The sequence below is a fragment of the Cyclopterus lumpus genome, chromosome 19 (assembly GCF_009769545.1).
Source record: "Cyclopterus lumpus isolate fCycLum1 chromosome 19, fCycLum1.pri, whole genome shotgun sequence".
Lineage (NCBI taxonomy): Eukaryota > Metazoa > Chordata > Actinopteri > Perciformes > Cyclopteridae > Cyclopterus > Cyclopterus lumpus.
This window is the reverse complement of record NC_046984.1, coordinates 19,473,839-19,497,070: the sequence shown is the minus strand read 5'-3', so window position 1 is coordinate 19,497,070 and position 23,232 is coordinate 19,473,839. Positions and strand designations below refer to the sequence as shown.

The window sequence follows — 23,232 nt, the reverse complement described above, 5'->3', positions numbered from 1 at the left end:
CAGTCCTGTAGTAGTAGTCCTGGAGTAGTAGTCCTGGAGTAGTAGTACTGAGGTAGTAGTACTGTAGTAGTAGTCCTGTAGTAGCAGTAATGTAGGAGTAGTCCTGTAGTACCAGTCCTGTAGTAGTAGTCCTGTAGTAGTAGTCCTGGATTACTGAGAGCTGGAGCTTTCACTTCTAATACAAGCTAGATGGTTTCATGAAAAACACTGTGTCACGTTATACTTTGTTTCCATGGGAACGGAATAGAAGCTGTGATCACCACACACACAGAAGGAGGAATTACTAGTTATTGAGGAAATATTACATATTAAATGGTGTGAAGCTTGAATACAGCTCATTTTAAGAAAAGTTTAGTTTGTGGACACTACATTTCCCATGAGTGCTCTGTTCTTCTGCTCCTCTGATCTGGGGGGAGGAACAGGGGGAGGGAGAGAGAGGGGGAGTTTGGGAAAGAATGTGTGGAATTCATTTCCTGTTCTGCAGCTCAGAGTCGGAGTCATGGCCGAGTGTGAACACTGTGACCTAAACACCATGAAAGAGCGCTGACTCCTCTGCTGGATCCTCGTCTCCAGGACCTCCACCTAGAGGAGCAGGAGGAGCAGGAGGAGGTCCAACATGGCCGAGCCCCTGCTGAAGAGAACCTTCTCTAGGCTGAGAGGAAAAGACAGATCCAGAAGGAAGACCGACCCCAAAGTGAGCGGTGAGAAGCTTCACACTTTATTCACTTATTATAATACATATTTTACTCCAGATTACTACGACTACTACTGCTACTGTTACTATTATCCTTACTACTACTACTACTACTGCCTACCCCAAGTGAAGGAGTTCAAGTATCTCGGGGTCTTGTTCACGAGTGAGGGTAAGGTGGAGCGGGAGGTCGACAGGCGGATCGGTGCGGCTGCAGCAGTAAAACAGGCGCTGTACCGGTCCGTCTTGGTGAAGAGGGAGCTGAGCCGGAAGGCAAAGCTCTCCATTTACTGGTCGGTCTACGTTCCAACCCTCACCTATGGTCACGAACTCTGGGTCGTGACCGAATGAACGAGATCTGGGATACAAGCGGCCGAAATGAGCTTCCTCCGTAGGGTGGCCGGGCTCAGCCTTAGAGATAGGGTAAGGAGCTCGGACATCAGGGGGGAGCTCGGAGTCGAGTCGCTGCTCCTTCGTGTCCAAAGGAGTCAGCTGAGGTGGTTCATCTAGTCAGGATGCCTCCTGGACGCCTCCCATTAGAGGTTTTCCGGGCACGTCCAACTGGTAGGAGGCCCCGGGGAAGACCGAGGACACGCTGGAGGGATTATATCTCCCGGCTGGCCTTGGAACGCCTCGGGATCCCCCAGAATGAGCTGGAAAGTGTTGCTGGTGAGAGGAAAGCCTGGGTCGGCCTGCTGAACCTGCTGTCACCGCGACCCGACCCCGGATAAGCGGGTGATAATGGATGGATGGATGGACTACTACTGCTGTTACTACTGCTACTGTTACTATTATCCTTATTACTACTACTGCTGTTACTACTATGTTACTACTGTTACTAGTATCCATACTAATACTACTACTACTGCTGTTACTACTACTGTTACTATTATCCTTACTACTACTACTGCTGTTACTACTGTTACTATTATCCTTACTACTACTACTACTGCTGTTACTACTACTACTGTTACTATTACCATTACTACTACTACTGCTGTTACTACTGCTACTGTTACTACTATCCTTACTACTGCTACTGCTGTTACTACTATGTTACTACTGTTACTATTATCCATACTAATACTACTACTACTGCTGTTACTACTGTTACTACTATCCTTACTACTACTACTGCTTTTACTACTGTTACTATTATCCATACTAATACTATTACTACTGCTGTTACTACTACTGTTACTATTATCCTTACTACTACTACTGTTACTACTGTTACTATTATCCTTACTACTACTACTGCTGTTACTACTGCTACTGTTACTATTATCCTTACTACTACTGCTGCTGTTACTACTATGTTACTACTGTTACTACTGTTACTATTATCCATACTACTACTACTACTGCTGTTACTACTACTATTGTTACTATTATCCTTACTACTTCTACTGCTGTTACTAGCTACTACTGTTACTACTGTTACTATTATCCTTACTACTACTACTACTGCTGTTACTATTACTACTGTTACTATTGTCCTTACTACTTCTACTGCTGTTACTACTACTATTGTTACTATTATCCTTACTACTTCTACTGATGTTACTAGCTAATACTGTTACTACTGTTACTATTATCCTTACTACTACTATTACTACTGTTACTATTGTCCTTACTACTTCTACTGCTGTTACTACTACTATTGTTACTATTATCCTTACTACTTCTACTGATGTTACTAGCTAATACTGTTACTACTGTTACTATTATCCTTACTACTACTACTACTGCTGTTACTACTGTTACTATTATCCTTACTACTACTACTACTGTTACTACTGTTACTATTATCCTTACTACTACTACTACTGCTGTTACTACTGTTACTATTATCCTTACTACTACTACTACTGTTACTACTGTTACTATTATCCTTACTACTACTACTACTACTGTTACTACTGTTACTATTATCCTTACTACTACTACTACTGTTACTACTGTTACTATTATCCTTACTACTACTACTACTACTGTTACTACTGTTACTATTATCCTTACTACTACTACTACTACTGCTGTTACTATTACTACTGTTACTAGTATCCTTACTACTACTACTGCTGTTGCTACTGCTACTGTTAGTACTACGACTACTATTACTACTACTGCTACTGTTACTATTATCCTTACTACTACTACTGTTACTACTGTTACTATTATCCTTACTACTACTTCTACTACTTCTGTTACTACTACTACTGTTACTATTATCCTTACTACTACTACTGCTGTTACTACTGCTACTGTTACTGTTAGTACTACGACTACTACTACTACTACTACTGCTGTTACTACTGTTACTATTACTACTACTACTGTTACTAACATCTTTACTACTACTACTACTACTACTAATACTACCACTACTTGTACTTCTACTACTTTTTCTCCTTTCATCTCCTTCTTCTCCTTCTCATTCTTCTTCTTTTCTTTCTCCTTCTCTTCCTTCTTCCCGTATTCTCCTTCTTCTTTTTCTTTTTCTTCTTGTTCTTCTCCTTCTCCTCCTACTTCTCTTTCTCCTTCTTTTTTTCTTCTTCTTCTTCTCCCTTTTCCTCCTCCTCCTCCTTCTTCTTCTTCTTCTTCTTCTTCTCCTTCTTCTTCTCTTTCTCCTTCTTTTTTCTTTTTCTTTTTCTTCTCCTTCTCCTTCTCCTTCTCCTTCTTCTTCTCCTTCTTCTCCCCCTTCTTCTAATTCTCCTTCTCCTTCTTTTACTTACAGTTAACAAACTACTATATCTGTTAAAGTAAAAGTACAGATCCTGACAGATTCTGATCCTTATTTTCTGTGTAGTTGTATTACTTAATGCTTAATTGTTGACTCAGGTTTAATCAAAAGACATCTCTTATAATAATAATAATTATTATTATTATTTATATAACACACAAGCATCTTCAGTTTCCTGTCATTAGAATTCACAGTGTGTGCGTGGCTATTTCCTGTTTATTCTTATTGCAGTGCGTTCTTGTTTAATTCCATGAATACAGATGATTTCATGTTTTTCACTGAACATTAAACTTTTTTTAGTTAAAATATAGAAACAATGAAGCTTTCTTCAAAAAAAAAGAAACTAAACTTTAACGAGAATTTTAGTTTCCTGAATCGACTGAAAGCTTTACTTTGTCTGATGCTCAGTGCGTGTGTGTGTGTGTGTGTGTGTGTGTGTGTGTGTGTCTTTAACCCTCTCATGAATAGTGAATACACCATCAGTGTTTATTCTGAAAAACAGAGCATTCATTGACATCAGCAGACACACTGTTTATTCATCACCCTCCACCACCATCCTCTTCCTCCTCTCTTCTCCTCCTCCTCATCTCCTCTTCTTATCCTCCTCTCTTCTCTTCCTTCTCCTTTTTTTCTCCTCCTCACTTCTCGTCCTCTCCTCCTCCTCCTCCTTCTCCTCTCCTCCTTCTCTTCCTCCTCCTCTCTTCTCCTCTTCCTCTCCTCCTCCTTCTCTTTCTCCTCCCCCTCCATTTCTCAGGCTTCTGCATTACAACCAGATGTTTTCATTGTAGCACGCACACACACGCACGCACACACACACACAAACATCCTCTATCAGGTCCTCTTTGGCTTCATTCAGATGACAGGAAGTGGCTGACCTCTGGAGAGTATAACTTCCTGTCAGACAGTGTTTGTAAACTGTAAACCTTCTCTCTGTCTCTATAACTATAAACCTGAACCAGCCCTAACTATAAACCTGAACCAGCTCTAACTATAAACCTGAACCAGCTCTAACTATAAACCTGAACCAGCCCTAACTATAAACCTGAACCAGTCCTAACTATAAACCTCAACCAGTCCTAACTATAAACCTGAACCAGCTCTAACTATAAACCTGAACCAGCCCTAACTATAAACCTGAACCAGCCCTAACTATAAACCTGAACCAGTCCTAACTATAAACCTGAACCAGTCCTAACTATAAACCTGAACCAGCCCTAACTATAAACCTGAACCAGTCCTAACTATAAACCTGAACCAGTCCTAACTATACACCTGAACCAGCCCTAACTATAAACCTGAACCAGTCCTAACTATAAACCTGAACCAGCCCTAACTATAAACCTGAACCAGTCCTAACTATACACCTGAACCAGTCCTAACTATAAACCTGAACCAGCCCTAACTATAAACCTGAACCAGCCCTAACTATAAACCTGAACCAGCCCTAACTATAAACCTGAACCAGCCCTATATAAACCTGAACCAGCCCTAACTATACACCGGAACCAGCCCTATACAAACCTGAACCAGCCCTATATAAACCTGAACCAGCCCTATATAAACCTGAACCAGCCCTAACTATAAACCTGAACCAGCCCTAACTTTAAACCTGAACCAGTCCTAACTATAAACCTGAATCAGCCCTAACTTTAAACCTGAACCAGTCCTAACTATAAACCTGAACCAGCTCTAACTATAAACCTGACCTAGGCCTAACTATAAACCTGAACCAGGCCTAACTATAAACCTGAACCAGCCCTATATAAACCTGAACCAGCCCTATATAAGCCTGAACCAGCCCTAACTATAAACCTGAACCAGCCCTATATAAGCCTGAACCAGCCCTAACTATAAACCTGAACCAGCCCTATATAAACCTGAACCAGCCCTAACTATAAACCTGAACCAGCCCTAACTTTAAACCTGAACCAGTCCTAACTATAAACCTGAATCAGCCCTAACTTTAAACCTGAACCAGTCCTAACTATAAACCTGAACCAGCTCTAACTATAAACCTGAACTAGGCCTAACTATAAACCTGAACCAGCCCTATATAAACCTGAACCAGCCCTAACTATAAACCTGAACCAGCCCTATATAAGCCTGAACCAGCCCTAACTATAAACCTGAACCAGCCCTAACTATAAACCTGAACCAGCCCTATATACAACTGAACCAGCCCTAACTATAAACCTGAACCAGGCCTAACTATAAACCTGAACCAGCCCTATATAAACCTGAACCAGCCCTAACTATACACCTGAACCAGCCCTATATAAACCTGAACCAGCCCTAACTATAAACCTGAATCAGCCCTAACTTTAAACCTGAACCAGTCCTAACTATAAACCTGAATCAGCCCTAACTTTAAACCTGAACCAGTCCTAACTATAAACCTGAATCAGCCCTAACTTTAAACCTGAACCAGTCCTAAATATAAACCTGAACCAGCCGTAGCTATAAAAGCTCTCTGGTTGAAATATTCGTTTCACATTTAGAGACCTTCTTTTCTTCTTGCAGCCCAAATACAAAATGCTGACAGTGAGTTTAAACATCCTTTTCATTTAAAATCAGAGCTACTTCTTTAATAAAAATTCTGATTGTTTTGAGTTTTCAACAAACTGACATAAACCAGAAGATTGAGACTGGAACACCAAATTCCTCCTTTCTTCTCTCCTCAAAACCTAAAAAGCTTTAATTGGCCGCTAATGACAGCTGTTTCCTGCAGATGTTGCAGTAAAGTCTGACACCGTCCTCCAAACGTCTTCATCACCTTCATCACCATCGTCACCATTTAAGGCGCAGACCATAACTTCCCCAGCAACAGACCCTGATCCTCCCTCGCCTCCACAGAACTACATAACAGTGTCTAAGAAACAGCTGTGGGCCCGTCAGGGTTCTGCAGCTCCACGTACCTCGCTGCAGTCAAGCTTCACCCCAAGAAACTCTGATGGGATATCCCAGGATGCATCTGGGCAGGCCTGGAGTCACAAGCAAGCACAGAATAAGGTAGGAGATGGGAGTTTAATTGAATTGACATTCTCCTCCTTGTAGAATTGATCTGTCCTTTTAGTACCTTAATCTTATCTCTATGTTCTCCTCCCGGTAGTTGGATCTGTCCTTTTAGTACCTTAACCGTATCTTCATGTTCTCTTCCTGGTAGTTTGATCTGTCCTTTTAGTACCTTAACCTTATCCTCATGTTCTCCTCCCGGTAGTTGGATCTGTCCTTTTAGTACCTTAACCGTATCTTCATGTTCTCTTCCTGGTAGTTTGATCTGTCCTTTTAGTACCTTAACCTTATCCTCATGTTCTCCTCCTGGTAGTTTGATCTGTCCTTTTATTACCTCGACCGTATCTTCATGTTCTCCTCCTGGTAGTTGGATATGTCCTTTTAGTACCCTAACCGTATCTTCATGTTCTCCTCCTGGTAGTTTAATCTGTCCTTTTAGTACCATGACCTTATCTTTTTCTTCCCTTCATGGTAGTTTGATCTGTACTTTTAGTACCTTAACTTTATCTTCATGTTCTCTTCCTGGTAGTTTGATCTGTCTTTTTAGTACCGCAACCTTATCTTTGTGTTCTCTTCCTGGTAGTTTGATCTGTACTTTTAGTACAATAACCGTATCTTCATGTTCTCTTCCTGGTTGTTTGATCTGTCCTTTTAGTACTCATGTTCTCTTCCTGGATGTTTGATCTGTCATTTTAGTACCTTATGTTCTCTTCCTGGTAGTTTGTTCTGTCCTTTTAGTACCTGAACTGTATCTTCGTGTTCTCCTCCTGGTAGTTGGATCTGTCTTTTTAGTACCTTAACCTTACCTTCATGTTCTCCTCCTGGTAGTTTGATCTGTCCTTTTAGTACCTTAACCTTATCTTCATGGTCTCCTCCCGGTATTTGGATCTGTCCTTTTAGTACCTTAACTTTATCTTCATGTTCTCTTCCTGGTAGTTTGATCTATCTTTTTAGTACCGTAACCTTATCTTTGTGTTCTCTTCCTGGTAGTTTGATCTGTACTTTTAGTACCTTAACCTTATCTTCATGTTCTCTTCCTGGTAATTTGATCTGTCCTTTTAGGACCATAACTTTATCTTCATGTTCTCTTCCTGGTAGTTCAATCTGTCCTTTTAGTAACGTAACCTTATCTTCATGTTTTCCTCTTGGTAGTTTGTGCTGTCCTTTTAGTACCTGAACTGTATCTTCGTGTTCTCCTCCTGGTAGTTGGATCTGTCTTTGTAGTACCTTAATCTTATCTTTGTGTTCTCTTCCTGATAGTTTGATCTGTACTTTTAGTACCTTAATTTTATCTTCATGTTCTGTTCCTGGTAGTTTGATCTGTCCTTTTAGTAACTTAACTATATCTTCATGTTCTCCTCCTGGTAGTTGGATCTGTCTTTTTAATACCTTAACCTTATCTTCATGTTCTCCTCCTGGTAGTTGGATCTGTCCTTTCAGTACCGTAACCTTATCTTCATGTTCTCCTCCTGGTAGTTGGATCTGTCCTTTTAGTACCGTAACCTTATCTTCATGTTCTCCTCCTGGTAGTTGGATCTGTCCTTTTAGTACCTTAATCGTATATTCATGTTCTCTTCCTGCTCGTTGAATCCATTATTTTAATACAATCTTATCTTATTGTTGTGCTCCTTGTGTTGGATTTCTTTTCAGTGCTTTGACCAAAACTTCTTGTTCTATTCCTAGACAGATCAGTATGGCGACAAGAAGTGCCTCAGTCTGGCATCGGATATGACCAGCACCCCTTGTGTTCCTGTCGGTTCTACCACTGTCCTCCTTGAAGCCCAGAAGCCACCAAGAGCCTCTCCTGATGTACCAGCGTCCTCCAAGTTATCTGGCCAGCGAGCTTATCTGCAAAGCCTGGATCGCAGTAGCCGAGCCTGGGTGCTGGCGTCTGGAAAGACCCAGACTTCAGATGAGGCCTGTGGGGTTCAGCAGGAGAGCAACATCTGGTACAACCCAATTCCTGAAGAGGAGGACACAGGAGGTCCACGCAGGGAGAAGGAGATATGGAGGAGGAGGGACGAGATGGAGGACGGACGAACAGCCAAGAGGACGGGGTCAGCAGATACCAGAGCACAACTGGGAGGAGTCTTGGTGGGGTCAGCAGATACCAGAGCACAACTGGGAGGAGTCTTGGTGGGGTCAGCAGATACCAGAGCACAACTGGGAGGAGTCTTTGTGGGGTCAGCAGAAAGGCGTAGCGGTGAATTTCCACAAGAGGGCACTAATCTGAGTGTTAGTCATCATACTGATGACATCACCACAGAAAACACAGGTAACCAACTCCACTTTTATGTCTTCTACTAATATATATAATGCAATTGTAAAGTCTATGATCTATTATCATGAGGACGTGCTACAGTAAGTGAATAGCTATCGTACTCCCTCTCTCCCTCTCCTGCTCTCTATTACTCAATGTGTGTCATGTCTCTTTTTCTCCCCTTAAAGGGTTTTTTGGGGGAGTTGTTCCTGTTCTGATGTGAGCGTCAAAGGATGTTGTATGTGTACAGATTGTAAAGCCCTCTGAGAGTTTATGATTTTGGGCTCTACAAATTAAATTCAATTGAATATTTCAGGTCAATAGAGCCTAATGTATAATAAATAATAATAATAATAAACTTGACTAATGTTGCTACGTCTTTGTGTGTCTCTCTCTCAGATCCCGCCACCTCAGACTTCAGCTCCTCTTCCTTGAAGAAAGGGGGTGTGTCAGGTAGTGTCATTGACAGGCTGATGTCTCCTGGTACCGTGAGGAAACTCTCCTTTAAGATGAAGAAACTCCCAGAGCTGCGCCGCAAACTCAGCCTGCGCTCCTCTTCTCGTGCCCAACGCCAGGGAAGCGACAGCAGGGGGGGCGGCGATGAGTTGACCAGTAAGACAGCATCGTCCTCTGCAGCCAACCAGAACGTGATCAGCAGGTATCACCTGGATAGCTCCGCCCCTCCAGCCAGACCATTGCGACGGTCATCGAGAGGCCGCTCGGCAAAAGGAGGTCAAGTTTAAACGTATTTCATAAAGAGGGGACATTCATACAAATTGGAACTACATTATACCAGATAAGATTTAATATATATATATATATACATATATATATATATAATAATAATAATAATAATAATAATAATAACCTTGAAGCGTGCATCTATTAATGTATCTGCTCCCTCGCTAGCTATTGTCAACGAGCTAAACCCCTTGTCATATATGCTGACATTTTTACATAAAATATATATTCTCCTTCAGGGTATCTTAGTGATGGGGACTCCCCCGAACTGCTGCCACGGCAACAGGCCCCTCCTGTCTCAACTTCCCAGGAAGCGGCGTGGGACATGAGCTCCTTCCGACTGTATGTGAACTCCGACCCCCCGAGATGCAGCCAGCGGGTGACGGGTTTACTGACGGTCCATCTGCTGGGCCTGGAGGAAATGAAAACCAGCAGGTGAGATCACTGTCCAAAGTAACTCCTGGACTGAGCTAACAGCAGCTAACAGCGGCTAACGCAAGGTTGTTTAAAGGTCGTTGCTGATTGACAGTTAAAGACAATTGATCTCCTGAGAGCTGAGCTTCTATAAAAACTGCACTTTGTATTGGTCGAGAGAAGTGGGAAGTTTTCCCATTGACTTCAATACAGTCAGCGGTGGTTTGCAGCAGCATCTGGTGGACATTTGAAGAACTACAGCTCTATGTATTGTCAAATCTGATCTTTTCTTTCTCTAAATAACCATGAGCCTCAACTGCTGTTACCATGGAGAAGAAGACAGTTAGAGACATAAACCAGAGCTCTAGCAAATATATAAAATTGCAGAGTAAGAGAATTCAGCAACAACCTTCCTACAATTTAAATGGGAACTGATAAAGCTGCAGATTGTTTTCAGTTCCGTCAACACTGTCAACCTTTGCTTCCATCTGTATCGTTTGTCAGTGAAATGATTGTTTCCTTCCCGTCTGTGTGGATGTATGTCCTCTCAGGTCCGAGGGGAGTAAAGAGGTCTTCCTGGCCATCCAGATCGATGGGGTGACGAGAGCCAGGACTGCCCTCCTGACCCTGCAAGGCTCCTCCTTCCCATTGAACCACGCCTTCCACCTGGAGCTGGAGCGAGCCCGGCAGCTCCGCATCGTGGTGTTAACACCAGGTACAACAACTACTACTACTTCTACTACTTCTACTACTACTACTACTATACTACTACTACTACTACTACTACTACTACTATACTACTACTACTATACTACTACTACTATGCTACTACTACTACTACTACTACTATACTCTATATAGTACTTTAATATAGTACTATACTATTGGGGGCGACTGTGGCTCAGTGGTGAGCAGGGTCAGAGGATCGGTGGTTCGATCCCCTGCTCCGCTAGCCCATGTTTATGTGTCCTTGGGCAAGACACTTAACCCCAAAATATCTCCCGTAGCTGTGACTGCGGTGTATGAATGTGTGTGTATGTTAGTTACTGCTGATGTGCAGGTGGAACCTTAGCCCCTCCCATCAGTAATCAATACCTATTAATTATAATAGATATTATTCGGCATCATGACTTTTACTTTGGTACTTTATTGACACTAATCTGTACTTTCTAAAGTGAGTTACTTATACTTTACTGAAGTAAAACTACTGATTTAGCATTTTCTTTATGTGGTCCAGCAGCAGCATCAGGGTCTAAATCAGGTCCTGGTCCAACCAGGAACCGGGTCTGTGGTCTGGCAGGAGTCTCTATCCCTCCACTCTTTAAAGGTGCACTACATAACAGTATTGGGATATGATTGATTGGTTGATTGGTTGAATTAATGATTGATTGATTGATCCACCGTCATTATTTGAATGTATAAATAATGATTTTCTGTCTCTCAGGGAGTCGTAGTCAACAACTCTGTGTGAAGTTGGAGCCCCGAGGACTTCTTTATGTCAAACTGTCTCTGCAGGAGAACTGGGACACACAGGTACACAGTAATACTACTACTGGGACACACAGGTACACAGTAATACTACTACTGGGACACACAGGTACACAGTAATACTACTACTGGGACACACAGGTACACAGTAATACTACTACTGGGACACACAGGTACACAATAATACTACTACTGGGACACACAGGTACACAGTAATACTACTACTGAAAAAACACAGGTACACAGTAATACTACTACTGAAAAAACACAGGTACACAGTAATACTACTACTGAAAAAACACAGTAATACTACTACTGAGACACACATGTACACAGTAATACTACTACTGGGACACACAGGTACACAGTAATACTACTACTGAGACACACAGGTACACAGTAATACTACATTACATTACATTACATGTCATTTAGCTGACGCTTTTATCCAAAGCGACTTACAATAAGTGCATTAAACCATGAGTCCAAACACAGAACAACAAGAATCAAGAAAGTACAATTTATTCAATAAAGTTAAACTACAAAGTACTATCAGTAAGAGACATTTAAGTGCTACTAAAGTGCTAAACAACAAAGTGCTATTGGTAAGGGACATTTAAGTGCTCCTACGGCATTTAAGTGCTACCTATTCAAGGTATAGTCGAAAAAGATGTGTTTTTAGTTTGCGTCGGAAGATGTAGAGACTTTCTGCTGTCCTGATGTCAATGGGGAGCTCGTTCCACCAATGAGGAGCCAGCACAGCAAACAGTCGTAATTTTGTTGAGTGTTTAGCTCGTAGTGACGGAGCTACAAGCAGATTGGCAGAAGCCAAGCGAAGTGAACGGGCTGGGGTGTATGGTTTGACCATGTCCTGGATGTGAGGTTAGACCATGTCCTGGGTGTAAGGTTAGACCATGTCCTGGATGTAGACCGGACCCGATCTGTTCGCAGCACGGACGCAAGTACCAATGTTTTGAAGCGGATGCGGGCGGCCACCGGTAACCACTACTGGCACACACAGGTACACAGTAATACTACTACTGGGACACACAGGTACACAGTAATACTACTACTGAGATACACAGGTACACAGTAATACTACTACTGAGATACACAGGTACACAGTAATACTACTACTGAGATACACAGGTACACAGTAATACTACTACTGGGACACACAGGTACACAGTAATACTACTACTGAGATACACAGGTACACAGTAATACTACTACTGAGATACACAGGTACACAGTAATACTACTACTGAGATACACAGGTACACAGTAATACTACTACTGAGATACACAGGTACACAGTAATACTACTACTGGGACACACAGGTACACAGTAATACTACTACTGGACACACAGGTACACAGTAATACTACTACTGGGACACACAGGTACACAGTAATACTACTACTGAGATACACAGGTACACAGTAATACTACTACTGAGATACACAGGTACACAGTAATACTACTACTGGGACACACAGGTACACAGTAATACTACTGTTAGTGTACTCTTACCTCTTCTCAGGGATACTATGACCATCATCAGAGCTACAGACACTTTATAAAAAGTTCCCAATTTAAAATAATACATTACAGTGTTACGCTGCGTTCACACCGAAAGTGTTGCGAATTTTCGTGTCGCTTTACTCGGGTGAGTTTTACCCGCCAGACTATTTGTGGTTATTCGCGTCATTCGGTTAAAGAGGCAGGGCATATCTGTATTCTAACAGTCATTTCTGCCATTCACCATAGAAGAAATAACCACTATTTGTACGTTTTGAGGAAGTCCCACAAACGGACCATCAGACACCCTTGTGTCTGGGTATATATATATATATATATGCGGAGCATCTCAATGCTGATTGGCTTTTGCACTATTCATATCTATTCGCGTCTGTGCATTGATTTTGTATGTAATCTACTCGTGCAAGAAATTTGCATCGATTTTGGTTTGAACGCAGCAAAAAGGTTGATAGTTTGACTTTCTCGCTACAGCCCAACAGCGACGCCTCAGTACCTGCTAATGTGTTTGGGGTTGAACTTCACCATCTGGTGGAGAAAGAAGAGTCCACATCAATGATCCCTCTTCTGATCCAGAAATCTGTGGCAGAGATAGAGCGAAGAGGCCTGAAGGTATTTATCGCCTCATGATTAGCTCAACTACTGGTAGGAACGAATCAATCCTCAATTTCCTCAATTTCTACAAGCAGCTGCTTGTTGGTTTGGTCGGAAATTGAGGTGTGAAAAAAGCTCAAAGGAGTTAAATAGTAAAAGGAGGTCTACAGCAGAAAGTTAGGAGATTCATTATCAATTCAATTCAATGTATTTTGTATAGCCCAAGCATCAGCAGGGCCACGGAGGCAGGAGGCCGGCCCACCATGCAGGAGGCCGGCCCACCAGGCAGGAGGCATCGCGAAGGAGGCCGGACCAATGAGGCCAGGCCTTTGAGGCAGGAGCGTAGCGATAAGTGAACAGGACGAAGTCGCTGGTCACTTAGTTGTTTGGAAACACATAAAGCCAGAGCGACGGGTTAGCGTTGAGATTGGGTTATGTTTATGATTGGGTTAGGGTTGTGATTGGGTTAGGGTGGTGGGGGGTTATGTTTGTGATTGGGTTAGGGTTGAGATTGGTCACCCTGAGGACCAGACGCATTATTCAAAAATAACAATTGTGCTGGAATGATCCCTCTGAAGGCTTTTCTCTCTATTTTGGACTTTATCCACCTCTGACTGCTGTTCAAGACCCCGACTGTCTCTCTGTTTCTGTCTCTGTCTGTCTCTTTGTCTGTCTGTCCGTCTCTCTGTCTACCTCTCTATCTGTCTGTCTATCTGTCTGTCTGTCTGTCTGTCTGTCTGTCTGTCTGTCTGCCTCTCTATCTGTCTGTCTATCTGTCTGTCTGTCTGTCTGTCTGCCTGTCTGTCTGTCTGTCTGTCTGTCTGTCTCTCTGTCTGTCAGGTGGTGGGTCTGTACAGACTGTGTGGTTCTGCCGCTGTGAAGAAGGAGCTCAGGGATTGGTTTGAGAGGAACAGTTCAGCGGTCTGTCTTAGCGATGATCTCTACCCCGACATCAACGTCATCACAGGTCAGTAAACACAGCGGGTAATGTGGCTTCAGATTCACTCTCTTCCAAGGCAGCAAGGTCACAGGTCTGACATGACCTTTGCGTGATTTGTGCAGGGTCTCCTGACCCACACTGACTCCTTAGATAGATGATAGAGATATTATGGTGAGGGACAGGATGTGTATATTAGTCCGACGTGTCTCTACAAGTATCTGACCTGATATTATCGACACAGGGCTGATCCTGGTTGATCAGACATTCCTGCAGAGACTCGTGGCTGTGATGAACTAAACCTGAACTAAATGATCAGCCGTAAAGCCCGAACACACTGAAAGAATCTGACAAACATCTTTTGTTTGAAATGGCAAAACAACCATCAAAGATGTTATGAGACCCGTCAAACTGCTTTGACACTTCTTCATCCACCTTGTTTCCATTGTGGAGTATCAAATGAAGACCCAGCTGTTTCTGCTGCAGTCACATAATCTGTTCAGATAGAGCTAAGAGGAATCAAAAGATAATGATTTTTCTCATTTCTTTTATTAAAGAAATACATTGTTGATTACTGATTATCAGACCTAATTCTGGTGATTCTGGTAATGTAATGTAATGTGATGTATAAGAATACTTCATCAGCTGCAGGTCACTTGGTTGCAGACCAAAGCAAGACTTTGTTGTTGAAGGGTTCAAGTCATCTCTGCAGGACTGGGTCTGTACCAGGAGACCACCTCCAGGTCTGAAATCGAAGGCAATGCTGAACAACTTAAATCCACTTCTATTTAATGGCCATCAAAACCAAAATGCTGAACTTGATTCTTCCAAACCAGAGTCCACAGACATCACGGGGAGTCCATCCACTTCTTCTTTACAGTCCATGACCGGAATTCAGACAAAGAATATTTCTTAAAGCTTCACTCTGTTACACTTCTGACAACTGTGAGGGTTTTTGTAACATTTTCTGGTTTCATGGATATCACATCAAATCCCCTTCATAGTTTTGAAACTGGTTCTTCATGATCAGTATCGGGTGTCTGTGAACTACACACAATGAGATACTGCTAGTTCAGTGTGTTGTGTCCGATCTGATGGCGGCAGTCAGAGCAGGTCACAAGTTTGGTTACCCCCTCAATGGCTTTCCCTGATTGTCCTCTGTGTTTTATCAGGTATTCTGAAGGACTACCTGAGGGAGCTACCGTCTCCGCTCATCACCAGGACTCTGTACCATGTTGTCAGGGAGGCCATGACCCTACGACCCCCACATGCCCCACCAGGGACCCCTGATCCCCTACTGGCCCAGAGCACTGTGGAGCTGCTGTCCTGTCTGCCGCCTCCAGAGAGGGTAACACAGAATACTACTACTGCAGTACGACACTACAACATTCTATGTGTCCAACTGGACACCTTGTTGTTTTTTTCTTTTTCAAGTTGCCACATTTCTCCATTCTCATGGAAAGTTTAGTGAAATAGTTTCTTCAACATGTCGGAGATTTAATCTTTTGTGCAGTAAAAACTTGATAGAAGCTCTTTGTCGACACGTCAATGATTCTGATGCAAAGCTGTGTAATGTATTGTTGAGGTATTTTCACTGGCACCTCTGCAAGCCCACCTACGATTACCCATAACACCCCTCTCTTTGTAAATCTGCAGAGACTTTTACATGCATTCAATCTGCTTTGATTCCAGATTCATTCATTTAGGAACATATTCTTTGTCAGGATGCTGACGGAGACAGACATACATAAATAAATAAATAAACATCACACCGTTCATCTGGTGAACCTGGTCTGAATACTTCTCTCCAGGCCACACTGGCTCTCCTGCTGGACCACCTCAGCTTGGTTGCGTCCCTCAGCTCCTCTAACAGGATGACGCACCAGAACCTCGCCGTCTGCTTCGGCCCGGTGCTCCTCACCCCGACCCAGGAGGCCTGGAGGGGGGAAAGAGGAGAAAGAGGCGGAGGGAAGGGATTCAGTTACGGTGAAGAGATGGCGAGTGCGGTGAATTTCAAACGACACATTGAGGCATTGCACTACCTGCTGCAGCTGTGGCCAGGTGAGACCATGCTTAGATGCTGTGCTGTTGCCTTTAACAGGTGTCACATTGCTCATAATCTTTTGTTGCCTTTCTTCCTCCTCAGTGCCGAACCATAGATTCCCAGCAGACGACCACATCGATGTCTCCCTGCCTCCCTCCCCCGCCCTTACCCATAACCCTTTAGGACAGCAGGAGTGGCCTCCTGCCCTGCGATTGGCTCTGACCCAGAACCCTGAGGAGGAGGTGGTGGTGTCCCGGCGGGGCCGAGGTGGCCTGGCCCGGCTAGAGAGCCCACCACCAATCAACCGGTATGCGGGAGATTGGAGTGTTTGTGGGCGAGATCTTCTATCCGGACAAGAGGCCGATTATGACGAGGTGGCAGGAAGTGAAAGTGACAGAGGTACACAAAGGAAATCAATCTTCATCACTATACACGTCTTTATTCCTAGAGTATAGAGTTTTAAAATATCAGCAGCGAGTGGTTCTGTTAGTCAGTTCCACTTTGGTTGAGTCGGAGCAGATTTAAGGAAAAAACAACTGCTTTGTGGTTGAACACCAGGAAAGAGTCCAAAATAAAACGGTGCCGATTCCATATTGATCATCTTCGTCCTTCCTTTGGTTCATACATATATTCAGACAGGAACAGGAAGCAAATGGCACCTTCAGGAAATGTTTATTGGCTCAAATCATGAATCTGTTTTGTTAAAAGCTGCACCACCAACACACCGTAGTTCGACTTCAAGAAACCTTCTGAACATGTTGATCCTTTCTGGTCCTCTGAAGTCTCACTCCTTCTTGTTGCTGTTTCAGGCAGCGGGGATGAAGAGGAAGAGGAGAAGAAGGAGGCGTGGTCCTCAGGAGGCAGAGGAGGAGGTCTGTACGTGGAAGAGTTCATGGATTTTGATGCTCCATTCAACTGCCGACTCAGTCTGAAAGACTTCGACACTCTGATCCATGACTTAGACCGAGAGCTCGCCAAGCAGATCAACATCTGTCTGTAGAACCAGATTCATTTATTTCTGTGATCCAGAGGTCAACAGAGGTTTCCATAGGCGTCGGCCCTCTAAAGATGTGAACTGAACTATGTTGTTGTTCTGGGAATCAAGGTAGCATCCTGTTGGAACCTGTTGGATCCTGTTGGAACATGTTCGGCTGTTTGCACTGCTAAAGCCATAATTTTTACTTGTTGAAACTTTTAGTGAACAAACTCATTGCTCTGCTGCTTCTGTCCCACGACCGCCATTATGCTTCAAACCAGTCCACGAACCAATGGGTGACTACGTGCACAGTCGATGATGTAGTCCTGCAGGTTTCTGAACCCCCTACAGGTTTCTATACCCCCAGCTGATGTTTATACCCCTATGTTTGTTTCTGTACTCCCTACTGGTTTAGGTACCCCCAACTGGTTTACGTACCACCTGCTGGTTTAGGTACCCCCAGCTGGTTCATGTACCCCCAGCTGGTTTATGTACCCCCAGCTGGTTCATGTACCCCCAGCTGGTTTATGTACCCCCTGCTGGTTCATGTACCCCCAGCTGGTTTATGTACCCCCAGCTGGTTCATGTACCCCCAGCTGGTTTATGTACCCCCAGCTGGTTCATGTACCCCCAGCTGGTTTATGTACCCCCAGCTGGTTCATGTACCCCCAGCTGGTTTATGTACCCCCTGCTGGTTCATGTACCCCCAGCTGGTTCATGTACCCCCAGCTGGTTCATGTACCCCCAGCTGGTTTATGTACCCCGTGCTGGTTCATGTACCCCCAGCTGGTGTATGTACCCACTGCTGGTTCATGTACCCCCAGCTGGTTTATGTACCCCCAGCTGGTTCATGTACCCCCAGCTGGTTCATGTACCCCCTGCTGGTTCATGTACCCCCAGCTGGTTCATGTACCCCCAGCTGGTTTATGTACCCACTGCTGGTTCATGTACCCCCAGCTGGTTTATGTACCCCCAGCTGGTTCATGTACCCCCAGCTGGTTTATGTACCCCCTGCTGGTTCATGTACCCCCAGCTGGTTTATGTACCCCCAGCTGGTTCATGTACCCCCAGCTGGTTCATGTACCCCCAGCTGGTTTATGTACCCCCAGCTGGTTCATGTACCCCCAGCTGGTTTATGTACCCCGTGCTGGTTCATGTACCCCCAGCTGGTTCATGTACCCCCAGCTGGTTCATGTACCCCCAGCTGGTTTATGTACCCCGTGCTGGTTCATGTACCCCCAGCTGGTGTATGTACCCACTGCTGGTTCATGTACCCCCAGCTGGTTTATGTACCCCCAGCTGGTTCATGTACCCCCAGCTGGTTTATGTACCCCCAGCTGGTTCATGTACCCCCTGCTGGTTCATGTACCCCCAGCTGGTTCATGTACCCCCAGCTGGTGTATGTACCCACTGCTGGTTCATGTACCCCCAGCTGGTTTATGTACCCCCAGCTGGTTCATGTACCCCCAGCTGGTTCATGTACCCCCAGCTGGTTTATGTACCCACTGCTGGTTCATGTACTCCCAGCTGGTTCATGTACCCCCTGCTGGTTCATGTACTCCCAGCTGGTTCATGTACCCCCTGCTGGTTCATGTATCCCCAGCTAGTTTATGTACCCCCTGCTGGTTCATGTACCCCCAGCTGGTTCATGTACCCACTGCTGGTTCATGTACCCCCTGCTGGTTCATGTATCCCCAGCTGGTTCATGTACCCCCTGCTGGTTCATGTACCCCCAGCTGGTTCATGTACCCCCTGCTGGTTCATGTATCCCCAGCTGGTTCATGTACTGCTGGTGGAGCAGCAGAGCGATGTGAGCTGCAGCTGGTAGTCAGTATTTTCATGGTACAGAGTTTTAACTGTGATGATGTTGTGAAGCCACAGAAGGAATTCAAGGCCATATCAGTGTTACCAATGATGTTGTTTTTATCTGTTTGCTCATCTTGTTTTTTGACAGTATTTCTTTTTTTGCACAAGGATAATAAGCACTTACGTTTTCTTTTATTGATTATGACGATGTTTCTATGCAGATAACCAAAGTGTTGAAGCACAGTTCCTGTTGGAACAGACCACAGCAGCTTGTCTGTATGTCTTATTAACCAAACGATTAAACACATTAGTAGTAGTAGGATGTTTTTTATGTATAAGCCAATGATTTTTACATTTTCAAAGACAAAGTTGAAAGACACTTCAGTTCTTCAAACAAGTTCAGTTTGAAGATGTAATTTAAGGGTGCAGTCACACGAGCAGCATTAACATCAGGAATATTCAAAACAAATGTTTTGAAACTCAAACATCAGAAATATATTCACATTAAGGGAATAGATTTCAGTGATGTGGGACCGGAGTGAGTCCAGGTCTGGTTATTTATCTATAATTCATATTGATTATATTTATTCAAACTAAGCATCTGTTCATAATGAGGTTAATTACTTGCTGTTGATAATGATCATGTGACCTGTCAACATTACAATACATTTACATTACATTACATGTCATTTAGCAGACGCTTTTATCTAAAGCGACTTACAATAAGTGCATAAAACCAAAAACAACAAGAATCAATTCAATTCCTTCAATAAAGTTAACATGTTTCTGGTAACATGAGAAGCCTTCTTACCTAATTTGTTTACCTATTTTTCAAATTCTGTAAATAATAGTAAAAAGGATACATCAAATAAATCATAGTTGTGATTATAATTAACATATATAATTACGTCTAAATTAACAGTTCATGTTGTAGTTTTTTTTTTATTTAGAGCTAAGTTCTGCCTGTCAGTCCTGCCTCAGGGTTCTAAACGCACCAACATTTTCCGTGACGTCAGGGCTGGAACGCTTGTCTTTCTTTTGATTGGCAGAGCCAGTGAGCGACTGGCAGCTCAGAGCGCTGATTGGCTGCTTTCTCTTGTCGGGAGGCGTGTCGCAGTGCGCGGACCTGCAGCTTCTCCTCCTGAAAATGGCTGAAAAACAGAAAGAAAATAATTAAAATATAGAAAAGAATGAGAAACAGAGAGCTCTCGTGCTCGCTCGGTCTGTATGGGACTCTGCTGGACTCTACTGGTTCCCAATGCACTGTACCAGGTAAATCTGAAACTGCGCCACAGCAGCGGATCCACTCTCTCGCCTTTAATATAGTTATATAAGTATATATTCAATTCAATTTAATTCAGTTTATTTTGTATAGCCCAATATCACAAATTACAAATTATCCTCAGAGGGCTTTACAATCTGTAAACATACGACATCCCTGACCTTTGACCTCACATCGGATCAGGAAAAACTCCCCAAAAATAACCTTTGACAGGAAAAAAAGTGAAGAAACCTTCAGGAGAGCAACAGAGGAGGATCCCTCTCCACGGATGGACAGATGAATAGATGTCATGTGACCAGATGAACAGAGTTACAGAGTTACATAAACACATTACATGAATATGACAATGTATGAATGGAACTCCAATCCATGAAACAGAAGGAGGTAGAGAGGAGGGGGGGCGGGGCATCAGCAGGGCCAATGGGAGGCCGGCTCACCAGCATCAGACACCTCCAGGTCCAATGGACCCTATGAGACGTGAAGTCACAACGACTCCGGGGAGGAAGCAGAGTTAATAAGGTGCAATGGAGAGATGTAAATTCATCCATAAGGAGAGAGAGAAGAGGAGATAGGTGCTCAGTGTATCCTAAAACATCCCCCAGCAGCCTATAAGCCTATAGCAGCATATCAAGGGGCTGGACCAGGGCAAACCTGATTCAGCCCTAACTATAAGGGCTATTAAAGAGGAAAGTCTTAAGTCTATTCTTGAATGAGGTGACTGTGTCTACCTCCAGGACTGAAAGTGGAAGCTGGTTCCATAAAAGAGGAGCTTGATAACTGAAGGCTCTGGCTCCCATCCTACTTTTTAGGACTCTAGGAACCACAAGTAGCCCCGCATTTAGTGAGCGCAGCTCTCTAGTGGGGCAATATGGTACTACAAGCTTCTTAAGATATGAAGGTGCATCACCAATCAAGGCTTTGTAGGTGAGGAGAAGAATTTTAAATGTGATTCTTGATTTTACAGGGAGCCAGTGCAGAGCAGCTAATACAGGAGTCATGTGATCTCTTTTCTTAGTTTTTGTGAGTACACGAGCTGCAGCATTCTGGATCAACTGGAGGGACTTAAGAGACTTATTAGAGCAGCCTGATAATAAGGAGTTGCAGTAATCTAGTCTGGAAGTAACAAACGCGTGAACCAGCTTTTCTGCATCTTTTTGAGACAAGATGTGCCTGATTTTTGAAATGTTACGTAGATGAAAAAAAATAAATATATAATACATATTTATATATATAATAAATATATATATATATATATATATATATATATATATATATATAAAGATGTGTTAGAAGAGCAGGAAAGACCTGACAATATTTATTATATTCATAATACTACATTTTCTTTGTATGATACTATACTTTACTATTTACTATAGTATACTGTACATACAACATATAGGAATACAATAATAACGTGTACAATTAAATAGAGGGATTCAATATAACATTATTTAAACAATATAAATAGATCAAATGTAACTTGGAAAAAATAAATATGGAGAAAATATAACAAATATAAAATAAAATATTCCACATTATGAATTAAATAATCTCTAGCGGTCTCCCTAATATTATTTGACAGACCACGAGAGCTGATGGAATTTTGGGGCCCAAACAGAATAACTTCAGATTCATAGAAACTTAATTATGTTTTTGGGACTTCCAGGATTTAGTTTCAGAGATGAGGAACTGAGGGTTTTAAATAAATACACCCACACATAACCGAGCATCGTCAGCACAAACATGGTTTTAAGGCATTGTGTGGACAGAAAACCGAAGGGGACCCAGAACGGACTGTTGAAGAGGGATGGATCAGTTCCTTGGTTCCTTTTGACTATTTGTTCATCTGTTGCTTGGTTCCTCTGACTATTTGGTTCTCTTCCTTGGTTCCTTCGACTATTTGGTCATCTGTTCTCTTCCTTGGTTCCTTTGACTATTTGGTCATCTTTTCCTTGTGTTCCTTTGACTATTTGGTCATTTTTTTCCTTGGTTCTTTTGACTATTTGGTCATCTGTTGCTTGGTTTCTTCGACTATTTGGTTATCTGTTGCTTGGTTTATTTCACTATTTGGTTCTCTTCCTTGGTTCCTTTGACTATGTAGTTATCTGTTCCTTGGTTTCTTTGACTATTTAGTGATCTGTTCCTTTGACTATTAGGTCCTACCTTTTTTGAATATATTTTTTATTCAAATTCAAAGAACATAAACAATATTGCATTACATGTCATTTAGCTGATGCTTTTATCCAAAGTGACTTACAATAAGTGCATTAAACCATGAGTCCAAACTCAGAACAACAAGAATCAAGAAAGTACAATTTCTTCAATAAAGTTAAACTACAAAGTGCTATCAGTAAGAGACATTTAAGTGCTACTAAAGTGTTAAACTACAAAGTGCTATCAGTAAGAGACATTTAAGTGCTGCTAAAGTGTTAAACTACAAAATGCTATCAGTAAGAGACATTTAAGTGCTACTAAAGTGTTAAACTACAAAGTGCTATCAGTAAGAGACCTTTAAGTGCTACCAAAGTGCTACTACGGCTCTACCTTCCCTATTCAAGGTATAGTCGAAAAAGATGTGTTTTTAGTTTGCGACGGAAGATGTAGAGACTATCTGCTGTCCTGATGTCAATGGGGAGCTCGTTCCACCAATGAGGAGCCAGCACAGCAAACAGTCGTGATTTTGTTGAGTGTTTAGCTCGAA

General features: G+C 42.9%; 1 protein-coding gene across 2 annotated transcripts; it reads left to right on the top strand.

The window, feature by feature from the left end:
* The first annotated feature begins 487 nt into the window (after positions 1 to 487).
* LOC117749196 (rho GTPase-activating protein SYDE1) lies at positions 488 to 19,566 on the top strand. Of its 2 annotated transcripts, XM_034559448.1 has the most exons (15): positions 511 to 701; positions 6,166 to 6,446; positions 8,133 to 8,560; positions 8,603 to 8,724; positions 9,109 to 9,441; positions 9,690 to 9,885; positions 10,416 to 10,579; positions 11,102 to 11,191; positions 11,309 to 11,397; positions 13,367 to 13,504; positions 14,327 to 14,453; positions 15,596 to 15,771; positions 16,235 to 16,484; positions 16,570 to 16,866; positions 17,277 to 17,491. In XM_034559448.1, the coding sequence occupies exons 1-15, from the start codon at positions 617 to 619 to the stop codon at positions 17,465 to 17,467; spliced, it is 2,967 nt and encodes a 988-aa protein (XP_034415339.1). In that variant the 5' UTR covers positions 511 to 616; the 3' UTR covers positions 17,468 to 17,491. The 2 variants fall into 2 exon arrangements, with proteins under 2 accessions (XP_034415338.1, XP_034415339.1); XM_034559447.1 differs by having other exon boundaries at positions 488 to 701; positions 8,133 to 8,724; positions 17,277 to 19,566.
* Positions 19,567 to 23,232: the final 3,666 nt, after the last annotated feature.

Bases quoted from the DNA above. Each gene is read 5' to 3' on its own strand.
- LOC117749196 (XM_034559447.1), top strand. From the start codon at position 617: ATGGCCGAGCCCCTGCTGAAGAGAACCTTCTCTAGGCTGAGAGGAAAA. The intron at 6,447-8,132 runs GTAGGAGATGGG...TTCTATTCCTAG, and splicing joins ACAAGCAAGCACAGAATAAG to ACAGATCAGTATGGCGACAA. The intron at 15,772-16,234 runs GTAACACAGAAT...ACTTCTCTCCAG, and splicing joins GTCTGCCGCCTCCAGAGAGG to GCCACACTGGCTCTCCTGCT.